The 20,866-nt window shown below is 39.6% G+C and overlaps 3 protein-coding genes across 3 annotated transcripts; 2 read left to right on the top strand and 1 right to left on the bottom strand.

Annotated features, from left to right (window-relative positions):
* Window positions 1-858: 858 nt before the first annotated feature.
* Window positions 859-1,809, top strand: LOC311304810 (G-protein coupled receptor 183-like; the record flags this gene model as incomplete). Its single annotated transcript, XM_084432070.1, has 1 exon — window positions 859-1,809. The coding sequence occupies one exon, from the start codon at window positions 859-861 to the stop codon at window positions 1,807-1,809; it is 951 nt and encodes a 316-aa protein (XP_084288196.1).
* A 1,859-nt stretch (window positions 1,810-3,668) lies between these two features.
* LOC311298115 (zinc-binding protein A33) lies at window positions 3,669-11,965 on the bottom strand (the record flags this gene model as incomplete). Its single annotated transcript, XM_084420807.1, has 6 exons — window positions 3,669-4,842; window positions 5,919-6,037; window positions 8,595-8,617; window positions 8,696-8,926; window positions 9,010-9,105; window positions 11,567-11,965. The coding sequence occupies 6 exons, from the start codon at window positions 11,963-11,965 to the stop codon at window positions 4,313-4,315; spliced, it is 1,398 nt and encodes a 465-aa protein (XP_084276933.1). The 3' UTR covers window positions 3,669-4,312.
* On the top strand, window positions 11,536-20,629 carry tubb4bl (tubulin, beta 4B class IVb-like). Its single transcript, XM_084420922.1, has 5 exons — window positions 11,536-11,977; window positions 13,597-13,941; window positions 14,811-14,919; window positions 16,522-16,632; window positions 18,811-20,629. The coding sequence occupies exons 2-5, from the start codon at window positions 13,885-13,887 to the stop codon at window positions 19,866-19,868; spliced, it is 1,335 nt and encodes a 444-aa protein (XP_084277048.1). The 5' UTR covers window positions 11,536-11,977; window positions 13,597-13,884; the 3' UTR covers window positions 19,869-20,629.
* Window positions 20,630-20,866: the final 237 nt, after the last annotated feature.

Raw genomic sequence — 20,866 nt, 5'->3', positions numbered from 1 at the left:
CTCAAAACTTGATTGCCATTAAGATTGAATCTGCTCAGATTCCCTGTACCAAATAGAACTCATTACTACTCATGAAAGTGTACAACTCTGCTCCTAAAGGACTACTTTCCTGCATACTTCAGTTGCAACCCTGCACCAAAACATGAATTAATCCTGACATTCTCAAGTAACCTGAACACCTTGATTAGCTGGTTCAGGTTTACTTGATTGGAGTTGAAGCTAAACTCTGTAAGACAATAGCATTCCAGGAACATAATTGGCTACCCCTGGGGAAGACCTTAATGGACTTTCCAAGTCTATGAAGCTTACAGTATAATTCCATGTGTACAAATGCCATGTTGGCCTTACCTATTAAGTGGTCTATGTCAGGGTTACCAATCCTGGATAGCTAGTTTCCTGCATGTTTAAAGGCCCATGCATGCAATGGAGCTAAACCCTGCAGGATTTTCCTGTCCAGGAGCAGGACTGGCTACCCTTGCCTCACTCAGAGGACATAAGACAGGGATGTCCAATCCTTCTCCTGAGGAGCCAATGTCCTACAGAGTTTAGCCTACCCCTACACACCTGTGTGGTTTCTAGTCAATGCATTGATTAGCTGGTTCAAGGATGCATTATTGATATGCAGGACAGTGGCCCTCCAGGAGCAGGTTTGGTCAGCCCTAAAATAAACACTTCACCATTCAAGGCTCTATTTAGTATAAAATAATCTAAATCTGATATCCATTTCTAAAACATATATCATTAATGTTAACAGGAACACCTAATTATATTTCCATGTCAAATATGTTCAATTATCTTTAGAATGTCATTTTCTCCTCCTCCAGAATTTCATTCATTGGTTTCAGTTCCTTAGAAGTCATGGAGGGTCGACTATGTCACAACACAAGAGCAAGATACATCCTCAAAAGCAACCTGAATTCCTCTAACCTAATGACCGATTCAGTCAATGCGACGCACGCCTTCAGTGTGTTTGAAGGGTGCGAACAAATGGTGAGTGGTATCCTTTTTGACCTAACTATGCAGTCCTTCAATGTGATCATAGGAATACCTGCCAACATCCTGGTCATTGCAAACCTAATAAACACCCGAAAGGAGCCTTCAACTTCTGACATCTTCCTGGGCTGCCTGGCTTTCATGGACGCCTACTTCGGATTTATGACAATCATAGCATTCCTCAATCTCTACCACTGGAGGAGTGCCATGGGTTGGATGGCTCTGAAGTTCTCCTTTGGCGTTAAGGACACCAGCGGGCCGCTCTTCCTCTCGTGTGTCTGTCTGGATCGATTTATAGCCGTTCTCTTCCCCATCGCATTCGGACAGTTGAAGGACATCAAATACAGGATCGGCCTGAGCATCATGGTTCTGCTGCTCACGTTTGCTTATGCTTCGGCCAAAACCGTTGGTGGCCTGCCCAACTTTGAAAAGGTTTTCACTGGTGAGGTTTTGTTTGCTTTCACCTGGATGATGGTGTGTAACGTGGCCATCCTCTGGGCCCTGAAACGCTCACGAGGCTCTGGTAAAGATGAGATGCATCCTATGAAAAGAAAGGCGTTTAAAATGGTGCTGTCTATCTTGATCATCATCGTGAGCAACTATCTCCCTCCAGTTGCTCTGTTCCCCTTTGAAGACCACTATCCACATCAGATCTTCACTTGCTATGTGCAGCCAGTGGGTTATGCCTTTTTAAACATCAGCAGCACTATCCAGCCCTTAACTTATTTGTCCCGCTTGGAGAAAGTACCATTCTTGCCTGATTCTTGTGTGAAGAAGTTAAGCTGCAAGAAACAAGACAAGCCCTTAAAGGAATGATAACTTCTGCCTGAAATAATGTCTGAAATATTGCTTGAAATATTTAACATCCTACTGTAGCCTAATAGTACTGCATTTGCATAGCTCTTAGGTTTGCAATAATCCTTCTATATAATCATATAATCTATTATAAATTAAACTTGGATCTTTGTAGCAAAAATAATTATTGTTCTGGAGGTTTTAGACTCTATCTCTGTTATGTCTTTGAATTGTAACACTGAATTCTGAATATCAAATCTTTCATTATGCAAATACACAAGATTTGCAACTTTCCAAGCATTAATATTATATTTTATGAATTCTAAATAAAACAAAAGGTTCATTTAAAGAGTTGTGGCGCCCCCATGTGTAACAGAGCAAAAATTAGGATTTTTTTTTTTTTTTTTCTGTTTTTAATGGACCCCAGAAATAAATTTGTTCAAACATTTTTTCGTATTTGTCATCCTTGACCATTTCCTTAAATCGATGAATGTACGTTTACATGTGATCCCAATGTACCAACATGTGGTTTTGTTGTTTTGACTCATCATCAGTACATCCAGTGGCTCAGGTTTCAAGCTTATTGGGCCCAGTCTTATTGGGCCCAGTCCTCCGCCAGGGTATCCTGGCTCTCCTACTCATTGAAAACTAGGTTACAGGTGAGTTAAGATCTGGATAACATTCATAACTGCAATACATGCACCCAATAAGGGCGATAAGATCTTACATGCAGGGATGTCATGCACCTCGGTTTTTTTGAAGGGACACCAGTTACAGTTCTGGCACATTTTCCTGTGGCTGTGAGTCATGATAGTCAAGTGGTGTACTTTATAGTATGCATGCATGCAGGCTGTGTTCAAATCCTGATATAGTATAAATTCTTATAATAAACCAAGCTAAATTTCAACTGAACTCAACTGCCAGCGATCGTCCTGCAACAGCGGAAATTGACTTTTTGATAACACCATTTGTGTTTCTTCAGGGGAAAAACCCTGCCACAAATAAAAAATAAAAAATAAACATTAGGGCTATTTACTATTTAAAATGATGAACTGAAGCGAGAACAAACAATCTGCATTTGGAAACCCATTTTGTGAATCAGAGACGTTTGTCTGCAGCTCTTAACATAGATTCCCTAGCACGTTTCACAAAAGGGTTGACATTTAAATGAATATATTCTATATATTGTGTCAAATTTTGGATGGATTTGCTCAACAACCAGTAGGCCTATTCAAAAAATCCTTTCTTTCTGCTCAAATAATGCAGGCTAAATCAAATATTTAGCCTTCAAAACGGAGAATTTCTGTTTCTCAAAACAGAGAAAAAGTGACAGTTATGGGACACTATTAATTTTGCATCTACAATAACTGTTGAACTTAAAGGGATAGTTCACCCAAAAATGAAAATTAGCCCATGCCATCCTAGGTGTATATGACATTCTTTTTTCAGACGAATACAATCAGAGTTATATTAAAAAATGTCCTGGCTTTTCCAAGCTTTATAATGGCAGTCCAAGTCCATACAAGTGCATCTATTCATCATAAAAGTGTCCCAAAGTGTTACGTTCTTGTAGGAAAATTTCCATATTTAAAACTTTATCGACTAAAATAACTAGCTTCCGACAGACGGCCGTACGCAAGTTGACTTACGCCAAAAGACTTGACCATGTATGACGTAGGATGTTAGCCTGGAAATCCAGACCTAAATCTGAAAGATTAATGGTCTGGCGTCGACTAATGAAAATCGGCCAGCTCGAGGGGCGGCACCAAGCATGCATTTGAAAATCTCACCGCACGCAATTGGATAACACTTACGACCAATCACAAGAAGTTATCACTGACAGATTCAGAAAACAATGTGCATTTGTTTTAATGTTTTTTAATAGCAATAAAGATAAGCTTGCAAATTAATGTGTAGAAATCAAAATTGTAAGACAAGGTCACAGGCACATTAAAGGAAAACTTGGTAACTTTTTTAACTTAATAAAACTGTCTAGAAATCATTTGGATGGTTAAACAACCTTTTCTGGTGATATTGGTGACTTTCCCCGCTCCCCCCAGCGTTCCCAGGCGGAAAACCAACCTTGCAACTTGGGGACTACCGTCCCGGCAAGATAGAAATTGGAAGTCTCGTGACAAGCGAGAACTAGAACGAGAACGAGCGCGAAACACAAATTGCTTTACGGCAATTCGACATAAACAAACACGCATGTATGATGTATTACCAGATTACCCACCTCGGTAGACATAGCTCCACACGATACAGTTGGCTTGCTCCGATCAAAACAAACGCACATGAGCAGCGGTAGAGAGGGGGAGGAGGCCGCCGCAAGTGAGTTTTTTACGACTGTGTTGTGAAATATACGCCCCCCCCACAGCTGTAGGGGGAGCTCGTGGGGAAAACATGCGACAACAAAAGGGAAAATCAGCGAAGAAGTGACTAGAGTTCGCTAGAGTTGCAGAGTTCTCCTTTAACATGTTTACACGACATCGATGTACTAAAAACTGAGAAGTTTTTCTCTCTCTCATGAAGACACCAACACAGGCTTGGATAGAATTCGCAAAGGATGCTTGCTCTGCGTGTAAAAGTATGGCAATAACTTTTCTGTAAAGACCTGTTTGAAAGCGTATATAATTTCCTGACATGAAGGCTTTGAAAAAATCACTTCCCCTCTGTCCCAGTTCAGCTGAACCAAGACCCTCTGCAGTTTGTCCTCCACTTTTAGAGATGTTGGGGGTGATGCCATAGCCCTGTATTGCCCATCACGAAGGCAGATGGTCCAGAAGCCATTCTCTGGTCTCGCAGGTACTTCCTGATTTCTCTTCACACGCTCGCTGGCCAGGCCCAGGATCCAGTCCTCGTTGTCACCAACCTCGACCTCCCAGCTGTGGCTTGCTGAGTTAAAGGCAGTGCAGCCCAGCACCTCTGCGCTGATGTGGAAACGCTCAGGGTTACTGGGGAGCCCTTGGTTTGGGGTGCTATAGTGGAGACTGGTGAGGTCATCGGAGAGCGTCAAGCAAGGGTGGGCTGTGTTTGGGTCCAGAATTATTGGGCCTGACAAAAGAAGGCAGATGTTGAAAACATACAGTGAGCATGTTTATATATACACACACTCACTGATATGCTGATAACTCACAAAAATCAACTTAATTGAATGAACCAATTGTCCTAGCAACGCAAGTAAAGTGCGTTTACAAGACTTTATTTAAAAATTAGGTTATTGCCTGGTAGTGACATGAAAACCCAATCATTTGTGTTTCTGACTCTGAGTTGTTATGTGAGAATTGATGTTAAATAAGCCAAATTTTCACTGTACGCTTGACAGTAACATTTGATTTGGCATAGGTTTTGTGCCGGATGTCCTTCTTGACACAACCCAGACACAAACACATTTACATTTACACACATTTTTATGACAGTTTGGCATATCCATCTGACTTGCATGTCTCTGGACTGTGGGGGAAACTGGAGCAGCCGGAAGACATATAGTACTTTTTGAAAACCCAGTCATCTTTGTAGTGTTGGTATTTTCAAAACCTTGATTTGGGTTTGTTAAAATTGGCATTGTGAAACTTGACTGAATTTAATTCGGCAGAATAATTGACCCTTCTAATACATTGCTCAACACTTGGCTTTTTTTTTTGTTGTTGTTGTCATTATATACTTTTCAATTTTGAACCGACGTGGGAACACACATCATCTCTGCATTTGATTCTGTTCAAATCATATAGGCTAAATGCCATATTTTGGCTTTAAAACAGAAATTCAATAAAAGGTGACAACTTTGGGACACTATGCATTTTGCACCTTTTTTTTCTTGCACCATGCACCTTTACTAGTTTGGGATTTAATACTTTGAATTAAAGTTTTGAGTCCAAGTTTGTTTTGTTTCAATATTGTTTGATAATGATTCAAACCATTCTTTCTTTGAATAATTTTATTGTAGTTTGATTGAATTATAGCTAATATGACATCACAAAATCCCAATATGCAGTATGTGGTCCTATCATCCATGATTAACCCAGCTTTAAATACTTATAACTATGCAGCAAAATAAATTGACAACATTAACCCAACATAGGGTTTCAAAATAAACCAACATGTGTCCTTTACTTTAAAGAGGTACTTACTGTAAGGTGCAACTGCCTGCATGCTCTCCCAGACCTTGTACTTTAGATTCCCAAGATATTTAGATTCATCCAACAAAGATCCAGACATGCATTCTGGATCCTGCAATGTGCTCCATGTTCTGCAAATAATAATAATAATAATAAAATAATATATATATTTATATATATATATTACACTCACCTAAAAGATTATTAGGAACACCATACTAATACTGTGTTTGACCCCCTTTCGCCTTCAAAACTGCCTTAATTCTACGTGGCATTGATCCAACAAGGTGCTGAAAGCATTCTTTAGAAATGTTGGCCCATATTGATAGGATAGCATCTTGCAGTTGATGGAGATTTGTGGGATGCACATCCAGGGCACGAAGCTACCGTTCCACCACATCCCAAAGATGCTCTATTGGGTTGAGATCTGGTGACTGTGGGGGCCATTTTAGTACAGTGAACTCATTGTCATGTTCAAGAAACCAATTTGAAATGATTCGAGCTTTGTGACATGGTGCATTATCCTGCTGGAAGTAGCCATCAGAGGATGGGTACATGGTGGTCATAAAGGGATGGACATGGTCAGAAACAATGCTCAGGTAGGCCGTGGCATTTAAACGATGCCCAATTGGCACTAAGGAGCCTAAAGTGTGCCAAGAAAACATCCCCCATACCATTACACCACCACCACCAGCCTGCACAGTGGTAACAAGGCATGATGGATCCATGTTCTCATTCTGTTTACGCCAAATTCTGACTCTACCATCTGAATGTCTCAACAGAAATTGAGACTCATCAGACCAGGAAACATTTTGGTGAGCTCGTGCAAATTGTAGCCTCTTTTTCCTATTTGTAGTGGAGATGAGAGGTACCCGGTGGGGTCTTCTGCTGTTGTAACCCATCCGCCTCAAGGTTGTGCGTGTTGTGGCTTCACAAATGCTTTGCTGCATACCTCGGTTGTAACGAGTGGTTATTTCAGTCAAAGTTGCTCTTCTATCAGCTTGAATCAGTCGGCCCATTCTCCTCTGACCTCTAGCATCAACAAGGCATTTTCGCCCACAGGACTGCCGCATACTGGATGTTTTTCCCTTTTCACACCATTCTTTGTAAACCCTAGAAATGGTTGTGCGTGAAAATCCCAGTAACTGACCAGATTGTGAAATACTCAGACCGGCCCGTCTGGCACCAACAACCATGCCACGCTCAAAATTGCTTAAATCACCTTTCTTTCCCATTCTGACATTCAGTTTGGAGTTCAGGAGATTGTCTTGACCAGGACCACACCCCTAAATGCATTGAAGCAACTGCCATGTGATTGGTTGATTAGATAATTGCATTAATGAGAAATTGAACAGGTGTTCCTAATAATCCTTTAGGTGAGTGTATATACACACACACACACACACAATTCATAATGTCACAATGTCAGTTTGTTCTGTTCTGTTCTGTTTAGTTTATCTGTAAATTAGTTCAGTTCTTTCTTCATCCGCCCCTGTCTGTTTGTCTCTATAATGTTTGATTGATTGTTAGTTCAGTTCAGGTGTGTCTTGTTAATTTGCTCTTCAGTTAATTCTGTCTACTTAATCCCTGTGTTCTGTCTTGTTCTTTGTCAGTTCTTAATGTTGCGTTGGTTGTTCTATTCTTGTTCTGAGATAATTTTGTGAAGTTTGAGTTTGTTTTTTAATAAAGCTGCTGCACGTAGATCCTGCTTCCTTCATTTCTGCAACCAATTGTAACACATACAAGATCTTGACCAAAAATGGAGGCACCTCTTGATGGAAATAACATCACAACATTTATTTCCATCAAGAGGTGCATCAATTTTTGGTCAAGATCTTGTATTGACAATGCAAGAGTCCAGCACTCTGTAAAGTCTCCTCCAGCACATCCCAAAGACTTTCAATGAATTTAAGTTCTGGACTCAGACATGCCAATTCATGTGTGAAAATGATCCTTCATGCTCCCTCCTGACCATTCTTTCACAGTTTGAGCCTGATGAATCTTGACATTGTCATCCTGGAATATGGCCGTGATGTGAAAAGCTACACACTCCATCAGTTAGTGTTAGAAGAAATGTTGCCAAACATAAAACATGCTAGAAACATAACAATAACTGCAATAATGATCAAATCATAGACTCTTAAGCATTTCCCTATTTAAATCCAAACACATACATAAAAGAATGACACAGAGAGCATATTTTTGTACTGTGTATGGTTCCCCTCTGTGAATGCAACCATTTTTAGGTTGCGACTCACAATTTTCACAGAACCACTGAATTAGAAGCAATAGCAAAAACAAAAAAGGAGAAAGCAAAGGAAAAAAAGTAACAGGTAACACTTCATTAATTCATTAGTTTATGTATTAACTAACATGAACTAAAAAAGAGAAATACGTTTGTTACAGTATTTATTCATCTTTGTTAATGTTAGTTAATAAAAAATCCAGCTGTTCATTGTTTGTTCATGTTAGTTCACCGTGCATTAACTAATGTTAAAAAAATACAACCTTTGATTTTAACAATGTATTAGTAAATGTTGAAATGAATATGAACGAAGATTAATAAATGTTGTAGAAGTATTGTTTGTTCTCAGTTCATGTTAACTAAGGTAGTTAACTAATGTTAACTAATGAACCTTATTGTAAAGTGTTACCAAGTAACGAAAAGAAAGTCATAGATGTTCTTACCCCTCTATTGTAGCTTTGAAGTTCTGTAAAAGAGAAAGGTGAATGAATGAAGGAACGGAAGAACGAGAACATGTTATTCAAATATATTTTAAAATTCTCACCTGCAGCAATGTTAAATCTTCAGCGTTCATGGTTTGCTCCATTTTCCTGATCATGTCTGTAAGAGATGATATCCTCCGTCCATTATCATCGTCTCTGTTCTTCACGGCCGCGACCCGCCGCTCTTCCTCCTCCTTCAGTCCTGATAACCTGCGCTCTTCCTCCTCATACAGAAACTGATGAAGCTTGAGAAACTCATCCTTCATCTGTCTCTCAACCCGCTGAGCCTGATTCTAAGACAAATAACTGACATTGAAGAAATCTACTGACTGACCTTCTGGCAAAAGTCACTTATCTGATCAAATAAAATATTTACCTTAATGTGCTCCAAAGTAAAGGCTGAAGATTGTCTCGCTTTATTGTATAATTCCAGCTTATGTTGCAGTATCTTCATGGCAGCACACAGTTCATCCTGCAAATGAAATATCTTTCTTTAAAGTAAAACTAAGGATATATTTCTCAATGCCATGTGGGTAATACTTGAAGGGGTGTGCATAAGACTGACATGACACCTTCATAATCATGACATGACACATTTATTGTTTTATGCATGTTTATGATAACTGTCATTAAGTGTCATTCGCTCAATTATCAAAAAAATGTTTAATGCAAATGACATTGATTGAGATGTCTTTGTTATGACAACTTGACATAAACCAATACATCATTACCTGTCAGTGTCTTTGTCATGACAACTTGACATTACCAAGACAACATAACCTGTCATAAATATGTCATAAACATGACATAGCAGATTAATCATCAAACTTAAGAAACTACTTAGCTTTATGGTTTAACATTACATTATATTTCTGACCACTTTTTTCCCCCCGTTTTGTCATTAAAATCTCATTAAGTGTTAATACTCTGTCAAATTATTTTATAACAGTGTCATGAATATTTTTCTTGACCTCAACTACAGTGATATGAATTTAATTTGCCATTAAAATGTCATTAAGTGTTAATACTGTCAAATTATTTTATAACTAATATTAAAAAAAAGTGGTCAGAAATATATTCATGACACAGTTATAATGGCCTCATGACAGCCAATGTCAAAACCAACCACATGACAGTTTAATGTAATGTTAACCCATAAAGCTAAGTCGTTTCTTGATTTTGATGTTTGATGAAGTTTGATGATTAATCTGCTATGTCATGTTTATTGTTTATGACAGGTTATGATGAATTGGTTTATGTCAAGTTGTCATGACAAAGACACTGACGGGTAATGATGTATTGGTTTATGTCAAGTTGTCACAACAAAGACATCTCAAACAATGTCATATTTGCACACACAAAAAAATGTCATAATTGAGCGAATGACACTTAATGACAATTTTTCATTTTTCAACATGCATAAAACCTCCTTCATATTCATGACATGTGTCATGTCAATCTTATGCACACCCCTTCAAGTAAAGTGTTACCGTAATGTGCTCAAACAGTGCTTCAGGAACGAGATTTTGCTTTGGGCATCAAAATTAAAAGTTAATATGTTTATTTATTTCGCTGTCCTAACAATGCCTTATTATTGCCCAGTTTCACAGACAAGGCTTAAAGGGTTAGTTCACCCAAAAATGAAAATTATCCCATAATTTACTCACTCTCAAAACATTCTTCTTTCAGCCAAACACATTCAGAGTTATATTGTAAGGCCCGATATATTGGTCCAAAGCCGGTTGGCCAAAACACAGGGAAGGTTATCACGTGTTCTGTCCTCACTCATGCAAAGTATTGGTTGGTTAAATTTATAATACATTAATCATATGTATTTACTCGTTAATTCATCTGACTCCATAAATGAAAGGTTTTAATAACATCTGTGCCTCACTAAAAGTGAGCGAATGTATGACTATTCCTTTTAACCATTAAATGACCAATGTCAAAATCAGTTAGAATAATCACATGTAACAATTTAATATTTCAGATATCAGAGATCAATTCCACAATCAATTCAAATATCTAGAACATGGTTATACATTGGTTACACCAAATAATCTTACCCAGCTTGTACGAGAGAGAGAGAGAGAGAGAGAGAGAGAGAGACCACCTATTCCATTCCTGTCCAGCAAAGAAGCGAGTCAGAGAGAGGGAGGACACCTTCCTTTATCCTCCTGACCAGTTGACATGGGGGATGGGGGAGACCACCCTCAAATGGCTTAACCAGTTTTCTCTAAACTTCTCTAAACCTTATTACCTTTTATTTTATCTATCTGGATATGAGATATCTGCACCACTCACTTTGAGACATTTCAAATGACACCAAAAACATAACAGTCGAGAGTTATCTTGAATGTTTGGGAGTTGCCACGCCCTCAAGATGCACACCAGTAATGTTTTTGTCTAAAGCAAGTTTATAAAAGCTACTTAAAGACATAAATGTCAAAAAAGGCCTAATTCTGACTTAATCTAAGTCCTGTCTGTGAAACTAGGCCAACATGGTTTGTTGCATTTGCATTCAGCATTGTGTCTTTTTTCAGAACAGACCTACAGCCCACTAGATGAGAACAACCAGTGCAGAAAAACTATATAAACAACTGAAGCACTTTTTCAATACAAACTTCTCTTTCCAGCACTACCCTAATCCAACGGTGCAAGTACACTTTGAAAGATTTATGTCACATTTTGGATGGAGTTGATCACATTTTCCCAGAATACAATAGGACGCACATGCCACAATGGGAGCTCGAACAAGGGGAATGAAGAAGGTGTTGTTTGAAAGCCTGCCATGATCTTTTTGGCCGAACACTGTGATAATGTCAAAGCAAACTTGATAAACAGCATTCTTATGCCCTGCTGCTGTAAATCTTGAGAACAGCAACACAATGTTACACAGTGTGTCGAAACAATGTGGCTCTGTCAAACTCTACCTTGCAGTCCACAGCCGCCTCTTCCGTGGGAGAGCAGTCGTGACCTTTGTGCATTTTTGAGGCTTGGCACACCACGCAGATGGGCTCCTGATCCACCAGACAGAAGAGTTTGAGCTTTTCCCCATGTCTCCAGCACAGGGTGTTTGATCCAGGCGCACTGCCCTGGCCTTTCCCCAGCTGAAAAGCTTCACACAGGTTTTTGAGGGCCCGGTTTGAAAGTGGGCTTTTCTTGGAGGCTTTTCTCCTGCAGACGGGGCAGCTGCGAAAGACTGCGTTCTCCCAGAAGTGCTCCAGACAGCTCCTGCAGAAACTGTGGCTACATGGCAAAAGCACCGGATCCTGGAAGATGTCACAGCACACGGGACAGGAGAGGTCCTCTTCGGGAAGGTTTGCAGACATGTCCTTTAGCAGGTACCGCTTTTTTTTCGGGTTTTAAGAGGAGGGCTTGTTGTCTGCGTTAGACATCTCAGCTAAAGCTTTACAGGTGTTCTGGTTTCATGGAGCACAGCGCTGATAATGTGTCTGTCTTGACATGCAACAGTAGAGAGGGAGGGGTCTGAGCACTCTGAACTAGTAAAACTAGAAGTGATTGTTGAATAATGTAGAGAGTGGATGGTAGCTGATCCACTTCCTACAGCCCGTTCCTATAGTCTAATTCAAATAGTAGGTGTGGTTTCACTATTTAAGTTCTGCTGCCCATACATCGCATTAAATCCATTATTAATATATACACAATAAGGTTCCAAAAGGGGGCTTTTACAGCGATGCCATAGAAGAATGGTACCCCACCCCCAAAAAAAACTTTCAGTGAAAAGAACCATTAGTGTAAAGAACTTTTAAAAAATCCAAGCCTTCCACTATATATAATACAACTTTTTTCCATAATAAAGAACCTTTTGTGGAAAGGTTCAGATGATGTTAAAGGCTCTTTCTGGAACCACTGATGCCAATAAAGAACTTTTATTTTTATGATTATTGTGTATATTAATATAAGTTTTTATTTATGCATTGTGACACACATGCAAATCTCATTAATACAAAACAATCTCTGTAATGCAGAAGAACCATTCTAATTATTTAAATGTAGGCTAATTGTATCATTTTTAATTAAAACATTTTTAATTAAAAATTATTTGCTGGACAAATTGGCACTCAAACCAATCAATTAATCTTAACTCTGAGTAAGCAAGGGATAGTATGAATAGTAGCCTACAGATTATTAGATTTGAATAATTAAGTTAAGACTAAGTGGAAAAGTAATAGAAGACAGTTTGTTTGTTTGTTTGTTTTAAGTGTTGCTATTCTAGCAAAGCAAGATTAATCTGTGGGGTTCCTCAGGGGTCCATTCTTGGACCCTTATACATGATTTGTCAAATGTTTCAAATATTCTTACTCTAATAATGTTTGCAGATGACACAACCTTCCTACTCTCACTCAAATTTTCATTTATTGATTAAGAATGTAAATTATGGTCTAATCACATATGCTAATTGGTTTAATTTAAATAAATTATCTTTAAATATAATATATATTATTATTATAAAAAAAATTGGTGGTAAAAAATTATACCCTGGATTTATCAAAAATTACAATTGAGTGTATTGAGATAAAATTCCTGGGAGTTTTTGTTGATGAGAGCTTGAGTTCACAAGTTCACTACCAGTATAATAAGGAGGGTTAGGCACCTTGTTATGTGAGTGTCTTCTTACTCTTACTACAGTTTAATGTATCCGTATCTCTCATATTGTAATATATAAAGTTTGGGCGAGCACTTTTAACATAAAAAAAAAAAAAATAATTCCTTCATAAACATTTTGTTGGGATTGCAACCCGATCAAATGCATTTACTTCACCTGCTTTGTTATTTCAGACACTTCAGGTTCTGATATTAATATTTCTCAAATGTGTTTTCACTTATAATATTCAAGTAAAAGTAACCAGACCAATTTAAGATGTATTTTAAAGTAAATTCACAGGTTCACTGTAACTTAAGACGCCATTCTCTATTTCCCTTTTCCTATATTTTTCAGTCGTATCTTTAATAGTGGTCCTGGTCGCCTATCCTCTCACAGCATACCCGGTGTCTCCACGAGCTTCTCATTCCATCCAAGCTTCTGGAGCCTTCTCTCCTCCAGCCTCGGTTGCCACAGCGATGACGTTATCTTGCACCACACGTTCAGCCCAGTAACGGAGCTCAGAGGCGGGCGTTATTAGAGAGACGAGCAGAAAAAAAAAGCAGCTCAATCCGTGAGTGTGCAGAAGACAGACAGCCCTCGGTCCGATTCCCGCGGCCCCGCCAGTGTCCCTCCTGCTGCATCATGCGCGAGATTGTGCACCTGCAAGCCGGCCAGTGCGGCAACCAGATCGGAGCCAAGGTAAAATGCACAAATAAATTGCTTTGTTTGAGAACGGACGGCTCAGATTGGAAAAATGCACGCGATGCCCTCCGAGGCGACAAACCCGCCTTTAAAGAAGCTTCCATCAGCTGCATGCAGGATTTAAAGACGCATTTGCCCAATCTGAACACTGGGAGTGGAAACAACTCAATCATTGTACGATGGGGAATCAAACATTCCTTCTGTTTCCCCTTTTTATAATAGCGATAATCGTGCCATCATGGCACATTTATTACAGTTAGACTTTATATACACCCTTCAGGGTAATTGATGGCAATGAGATTGAACTGTTGGATTGGTTCCTCCTATCGACGATCATGACCTACTTAACGCTTTATTAGCATATGGGAATAAAATATTCTACTTTGGTATTTAATATTTTGCAAATAGATTGCATATTCATATAATATAGTGACATATGCATTCGAAACATACATCGCTGAATGAAAATAACATCACATTGTTATAGATATTCCTCGGATTATTTTTGGAACCCGTGAAACTGACGTAATCCTCAAGATTCCAAACGTTCCAAACATAAATTGGAGATACTCTTTTAAAACACACACAATTTATACATAGTGGGATGCATTTAATTTGCTCGTCAGCATTAATCATTAAGTTTTTTTTTTTTATATCCTACATAAAATTGTAACTCTACATATTTGCTGCATTCTTGGTTTTTAAATTTCTAACCAGATAAATATGATTCTTTACTCGGTTTCTATGCCTCTCCCACTCTGGCCTCCGCCCTGTTCTCTCTCTCTCTCTCTCTCTCTCTCTCTCTCTCTCTCTCTCTCTCTCTCTCTCTCTCTCTCTCTCTCTCTCTCTCTCTCTCTCTCTCTCAGTTCTGGGAGGTTATCAGTGATGAGCACGGCATTGATCCTACTGGAACATATCATGGAGACAGTGACCTGCAGCTTGACAGGATCAGTGTTTACTACAATGAGGCCTCAGGTATTAAAAAAAAAGAAAAAAAGTATATATCTTAAAGGTTACAGTCTGCATTTTTATTAAATATTTAAATAAATATTATATTTGGTGACAGCATACATATAGTGGGATCCAAAACCCTGACAGCATTGGCAATCTGGAATGTAAACGTAGCATTGTTATCGTTAACTATAACTGTTAAAACCAACTTGATAAATTAAACGCAGATATAAAATAAAATATAAATATCTGATAAAAATCCTAGACTACATAAAATTAAAAGAAATGTTGCATAACTGGCAACTGCTGAAGTTCTAAAATTACTAAAACTGAAATTCTAAAACTGGGGGAAAAAAAACCTGAAATAATGAATTAAACATTTTGAAATATTTTAAAATAAAATAAAAACATTTAAAACTGAATATAAAAACACAAGCTAATTCAAAATATTTACTGTAAAGCGTGTTACACGTTACGTTACCGTAGTAATATCAGTAAATTATGCATCATTACATGCAACTAACCCTAAACTAAACCCTAATCCTGTAAGTTACAGTAGTTAAATGTATAATTACACTGTAACAAGGAAACCTTAAAATAAAGTGTTACCTATATAATTACATTATACTATGTAAAAGTGGAAATAAAGTGTTTAGATTTAAATTATGAAATGTAATAAATGAGAGCAAATTTTTTTCTCTATTGTTAACTCATTTGCACTAAAGAATGACGAAAACCAAGCTGATGCTCTTCGGATTATTCTTAAATCACGTTGTGTAACATGAGGGGCTTTTCCATAGTTCCAATAACTATTGTTGTCGTTAACCATAACTAAGTAACCGCTTTTTGCCGTGTTTGCACCGCAAGAACTGGGAACGATTTTAGTTATAAGAACACCTTATGTGGCGACTAAATACTTACTTCAGAGTAGCGTCTAACCAGCACAATAGGAACTACCAGTGACGCAAGTGTATGCTGATTGGCCGAACGCATGCCATACGAAACACTGGCACCAGCCATTTTTATATACAATTTACATATACTTACTCCATGAACATAAAATAAGAGCGATAAGGCCTACCTGTCGTCTTTGTCTGCGGTGTTGTGTTCTTTTCTCAACCTCAATGATATATAGCACCGCAAGTTGATGCAGGAGATTTCGTCTCTCAGCCCTCTTTTTTAATATTTCAATCGCATAACTGTATGTCTACTCCATCTCAGTTATCACAAAACCCATGACACACAACTAAAGCACAGCTCTGATCACGGCGTCCTCTATTCTCCAGTCGTTGACGTAATTTTTCGACGCATTGTTCTCAAGGAACCACCCTGGTGGTTATAGTTCCTATAACCCGGTGCGAAAAGCCTCTATGATCATCAGGCTTTACACAAACAGCTCGAGTGCTGCAATCAGTACAGCAAAAGGAAGACAGAAAGACCAGTTGAAATTCATTCAAGGTTTCAGTTGAATTTTTCACTTAAATTGTTATGCTGATTTGAATAAAATGTTGTTTTTTGTAATGCAAAATGTGAGCACTGTATTTAAACCTCGTTGTATGTACAGACATTTTGCCTGTCTGGTCTGGTCTGGTCAGTCTGACCTACTGTATCTGTCTCTCTGTTTAGGTGGGAAGTATGTTCCCCGTGCTATCTTGGTGGACCTGGAGCCTGGCACGATGGATTCAGTTCGTTCTGGACCCTTTGGACAGATATTTAGACCTGACAACTTTGTGTTTGGTAAGCGTTCATCAAATACCAGCACAATGATGGAAATAACAAAAGTAGAGTATGAATTCACATTAGCCGCTTTCCGACCGGAGGAACCTTTTTACAGTTCCTAGAACTATTGGCTAAAGTACCCGGATGTCGGCGTGTTCGCACCGCAGGAACTAGGAACGATTTTAGTTCTAGGAACTCCATTTGTAGGAACTAATTTAGGTCCTACTTCAGTAGGGTCTAAACCAGCACTATAGGAACTATCCGTGACGTTAGTGTACGCTGATTGACCGAACGCACGCGGAGCACCAGCACCCGCCATTTTTAAAACAGCTAGAATGTAAACACGCAGATTATAGCCTATATATTTACTCCATAAACTAACTATACAAACATGGAAAACAGTGATAGATGGGTCTCTAAACCTTTATGCTGAAGAGAAAATCCAACGCAACTTTGAGGGGACCAAGCCAAACATGATTGTTTATCTGCCCAGCTAGCAACACTGGACATCAACCACATAGGCTAATAACCTTTTTTTCATATAACGTTACTGTCTACTTTCTATTACAGTTCTATCTAATAACATATTAAACTGTACTGTTAGACAGATTTCTAACTAATAAACACAGAGAATGCGAGCATTGTTTGCTCTGGCGTTCTCAGCGCCGCCAAAATAAAGGTCCGTCGCGCCGTCAAAATAAAAGTCACCGTGCCTGCGTCACTCCCATACCCCTCCTACCAGTTCCTATGGCCATTTGGCCAGTGCGAACGCAAACAGCAAAACCGAGTTTAGGGGATAGTAGTTCATAGAACTGTTTAGAAGTGGACAGTTCCTAGAACTAAGTTCCTAGAACTACTTGGTCGGAAAGCGGCTATTGTAATGAGTGCAATTAGTAGGTATGAATCCACACTGAATGAATGAAAAATTAATTTGCCTCTTCTATTAGATGCTAGGAGTTCAGATTTGACTTGGTGAATGCCTGCAAATTCGTGTCAGAATGAACACCCCAAAGACTATAGATGTACTTGTAATGCGAAATATATGGCGGAATAAGCCCCGCCTTCTAAATAAAAGAACCAAAAGAGAGCCATAGAAGCTGCAGTTCCCTTAGAAACCTGACGCAAGCTTAGGTCTGCACATGAACAACAACCTGATATACATTGTTTAAACTTTATTTTAGCATTTGACACTCTCATTGACACTAGATTTTATTGCTGATTTGAAATGTTTAAATGCGAGTTTGAACAGTAGGATTTCAGGATTCCCCCATTCAAGTAGATAGGACATGGTCTTGGATGCCCAAAATAAGCCGCGTTTCCACCGCAGGAACTTTCCCCAGGAACTTTGGGGTGGTACTCTGTGTGTTTCCACCGTAGGAACCAGGATCTAAATGAAGTTCCGGGTAAATATTTCTCCCTCAGAGGTACTTTTTCACTTTCGGGGGTTGGATTTGGGCACTGAACACATTGATTGGTTGAGTAAATGCCACATTTTTATTGGCTGACTCCACGCAGCATTTAAATCTGTTGCGTTACATACAGTAAGAGTTGTTTGCTATTCGAATCAACAATGAAGTAAAAAAATACGACCAATAGAACGACAACGAGGTTCAGGCTTTATTAATCTTAAATTCAGAAGATGAAATCCAGCGGGAACGGTAAAGTAGCAGTGCGCAGTCCTACGTCACCGGATTAATTTGCCTAATCTTCACGGTACTTTAGACCTCGATGGAAACGCAGACAGCAACAGGTCTGGGGGAAAAAGTTCCTGGGACAAATTGTTCTGGGTAATTTCGATGGAAACACGGCTATAGCTGCCAGGAGTCCTGATTTTGCAGAGTTAGGCGCGATCCTGGGTCAAGATATTTTGTTCCTGACCATATCCCTACCCCTAAACCTAACCCTACCCATAAGTTATCCCTGAAATCATAGGGAAATGATGGTGAATAACTGGATGTAGAAGCACCTCACCCTGGTTGTAAGCCTAAACTTGACATAAACTGTAAACTTGTCACTCAAACCTGGTTGGTTGGTTGATTGGGAATGTTGTTCCAGGATCAACAAAGATGTTGATCCAGGGACATGTTGCACTTGTTGCAGTTCTGCCCAGAACGCGTTGCAAATATGGCCGCAGAGTAAACTGACTTTTCCCCGAAAGGAACCGTCAATGCTCAACTCATATTGTAATGTTTGCAGGTCAGAGTGGTGCTGGAAACAACTGGGCCAAAGGTCACTACACAGAAGGAGCAGAGCTGGTGGACTCAGTACTGGATGTTGTTCGTAAGGAAGCAGAAAGCTGCGACTGCTTGCAAGGCTTCCAGCTCACTCACTCTCTCGGCGGAGGCACCGGCTCCGGCATGGGAACCCTCCTCATAAGCAAGATCCGCGAGGAGTATCCCGACCGCATCATGAACACATTCAGCGTGGTGCCCTCGCCCAAGGTGTCCGACACCGTGGTGGAGCCTTACAACGCCACGCTGTCCGTCCACCAGCTGGTGGAGAACACTGACGAGACCTACTGCATCGACAACGAGGCTCTTTATGACATCTGCTTCCGCACTCTCAAGCTCACCACACCGACCTACGGCGACCTCAACCATCTCGTCTCCGCCACCATGAGTGGCGTGACAACCTGCCTCCGCTTCCCCGGCCAGCTCAACGCCGACCTTCGCAAACTGGCCGTCAACATGGTGCCCTTCCCACGTCTCCACTTCTTCATGCCCGGCTTCGCTCCACTCACCAGCCGAGGCAGCCAGCAGTACCGCTCGCTCTCAGTTCCCGAGCTCACGCAGCAGATGTTCGACGCCAAGAACATGATGGCCGCCTGCGACCCGCGTCATGGCCGCTACCTGACCGTGGCCGCCGTCTTCCGCGGACGCATGTCCATGAAGGAGGTGGACGAACAGATGCTGAACGTCCAAAACAAGAACAGCAGCTACTTCGTCGAGTGGATTCCCAACAATGTCAAGACCGCCGTTTGCGACATCCCACCACGCGGGCTCAAAATGGCAGCCACTTTCATCGGCAACAGCACGGCCATCCAGGAGCTCTTCAAGCGAATTTCCGAGCAGTTCACCGCTATGTTCCGCCGCAAAGCTTTCTTGCACTGGTACACCGGCGAGGGCATGGACGAGATGGAGTTCACCGAGGCAGAGAGCAACATGAACGACCTGGTGTCCGAGTACCAGCAGTACCAGGACGCCACCGCCGAAGAGGGCGAGTTCGAAGAGGAGGGCGAGGAGGAGGTCGCCTAAATCGTAACCACCACCCAAAATAGTGTTCTACTCCATCACCATAATTTCATCCTTCTCACCACAAACCGATGCTCTCCTGTGGTTTGGTTTTGTGTTTCTAAGTGTTGTGAATGCAACAACGCAAGTGATTTTAACTGTGAAGCCTTCAGATTCCATAACGATGAAACTATTGTCCATGTCAATCTGAATAAAGGCAAATTCTGAATCTGAAGTGCTTTTGTTGTTGTTGGGTTTTTTTTTCTAACGTCACAGAGGTTTACATGAATGTCTAATTTACATCAGTGGTCCTCAACTAGGGGGCCAGGATGACTTAAAACGATTAAAAATAAAACAAAATAAGCTTTAAAATCAGCTTAAACCAGCTAAAAATCAAGATAGAAATCATGTTTTTTCGTTTTTATTCGTTCCCTCAACAACTGTCATTTTTATGGTTCCCATGGTCTAGGAAAACTTGGATATGAGGAATTTTAAAAGTGTGATTTGTAGACCTGAAAAAGTCATGGTTTATTAAATTGGTTAATTAATTGGTAGTAAAAAGCATAAACTCTGAAGAACATTTTAGTAGTTATTGAAACTATGGAATTTATTCATTTATATCATTTTAAAAATATTGCCACTCCCCATTTTTGTGAAAAAAAAAAAAAGTTTCATTGGCAGGTTTCCAAGGAAAACATTTAACATTCATGGAATCTTTCCATTCAACAAAAAGTTAATTATAGTGGAAACAAGGTTCTTTAGATTATTAAAGTTCCTTCACACTTAAAAAAAAAAAAAAAAAAAGGTTATTTTAAAAGGTTATTTGGGGAACCAAAAAAGGTTCTTCTATGGAAAAACTGTGATAAACCCCTATTGTAACCTTTATTTTTACAAGTGTACAACCTAGAAGTTAAAAAGGTTGAGGACCACTGATTTACATGAACAGAGTTTCTTGATATTATCATTCAAATGTATATATATATATAATTTTTTTTTGCCATTTTACTAAAGCAAATGAATTT

Source organism: Rutilus rutilus (assembly GCF_951802725.1).
Source record: "Rutilus rutilus genome assembly, chromosome: 1".
NCBI classification, from domain to species: Eukaryota; Metazoa; Chordata; class Actinopteri; order Cypriniformes; family Leuciscidae; genus Rutilus; species Rutilus rutilus.
Note: the sequence above shows the minus strand (reverse complement) of the source record. Positions and strands in the feature narration are given on the sequence as shown.

Bases quoted from the DNA above. Each gene is read 5' to 3' on its own strand.
- tubb4bl (XM_084420922.1), top strand. From the start codon at position 13,885: ATGCGCGAGATTGTGCACCTGCAAGCCGGCCAGTGCGGCAACCAGATC. The intron at 14,920-16,521 runs GTATTAAAAAAA...CTCTCTGTTTAG, and splicing joins TTACTACAATGAGGCCTCAG to GTGGGAAGTATGTTCCCCGT. The intron at 16,633-18,810 runs GTAAGCGTTCAT...TAATGTTTGCAG, and splicing joins ACCTGACAACTTTGTGTTTG to GTCAGAGTGGTGCTGGAAAC.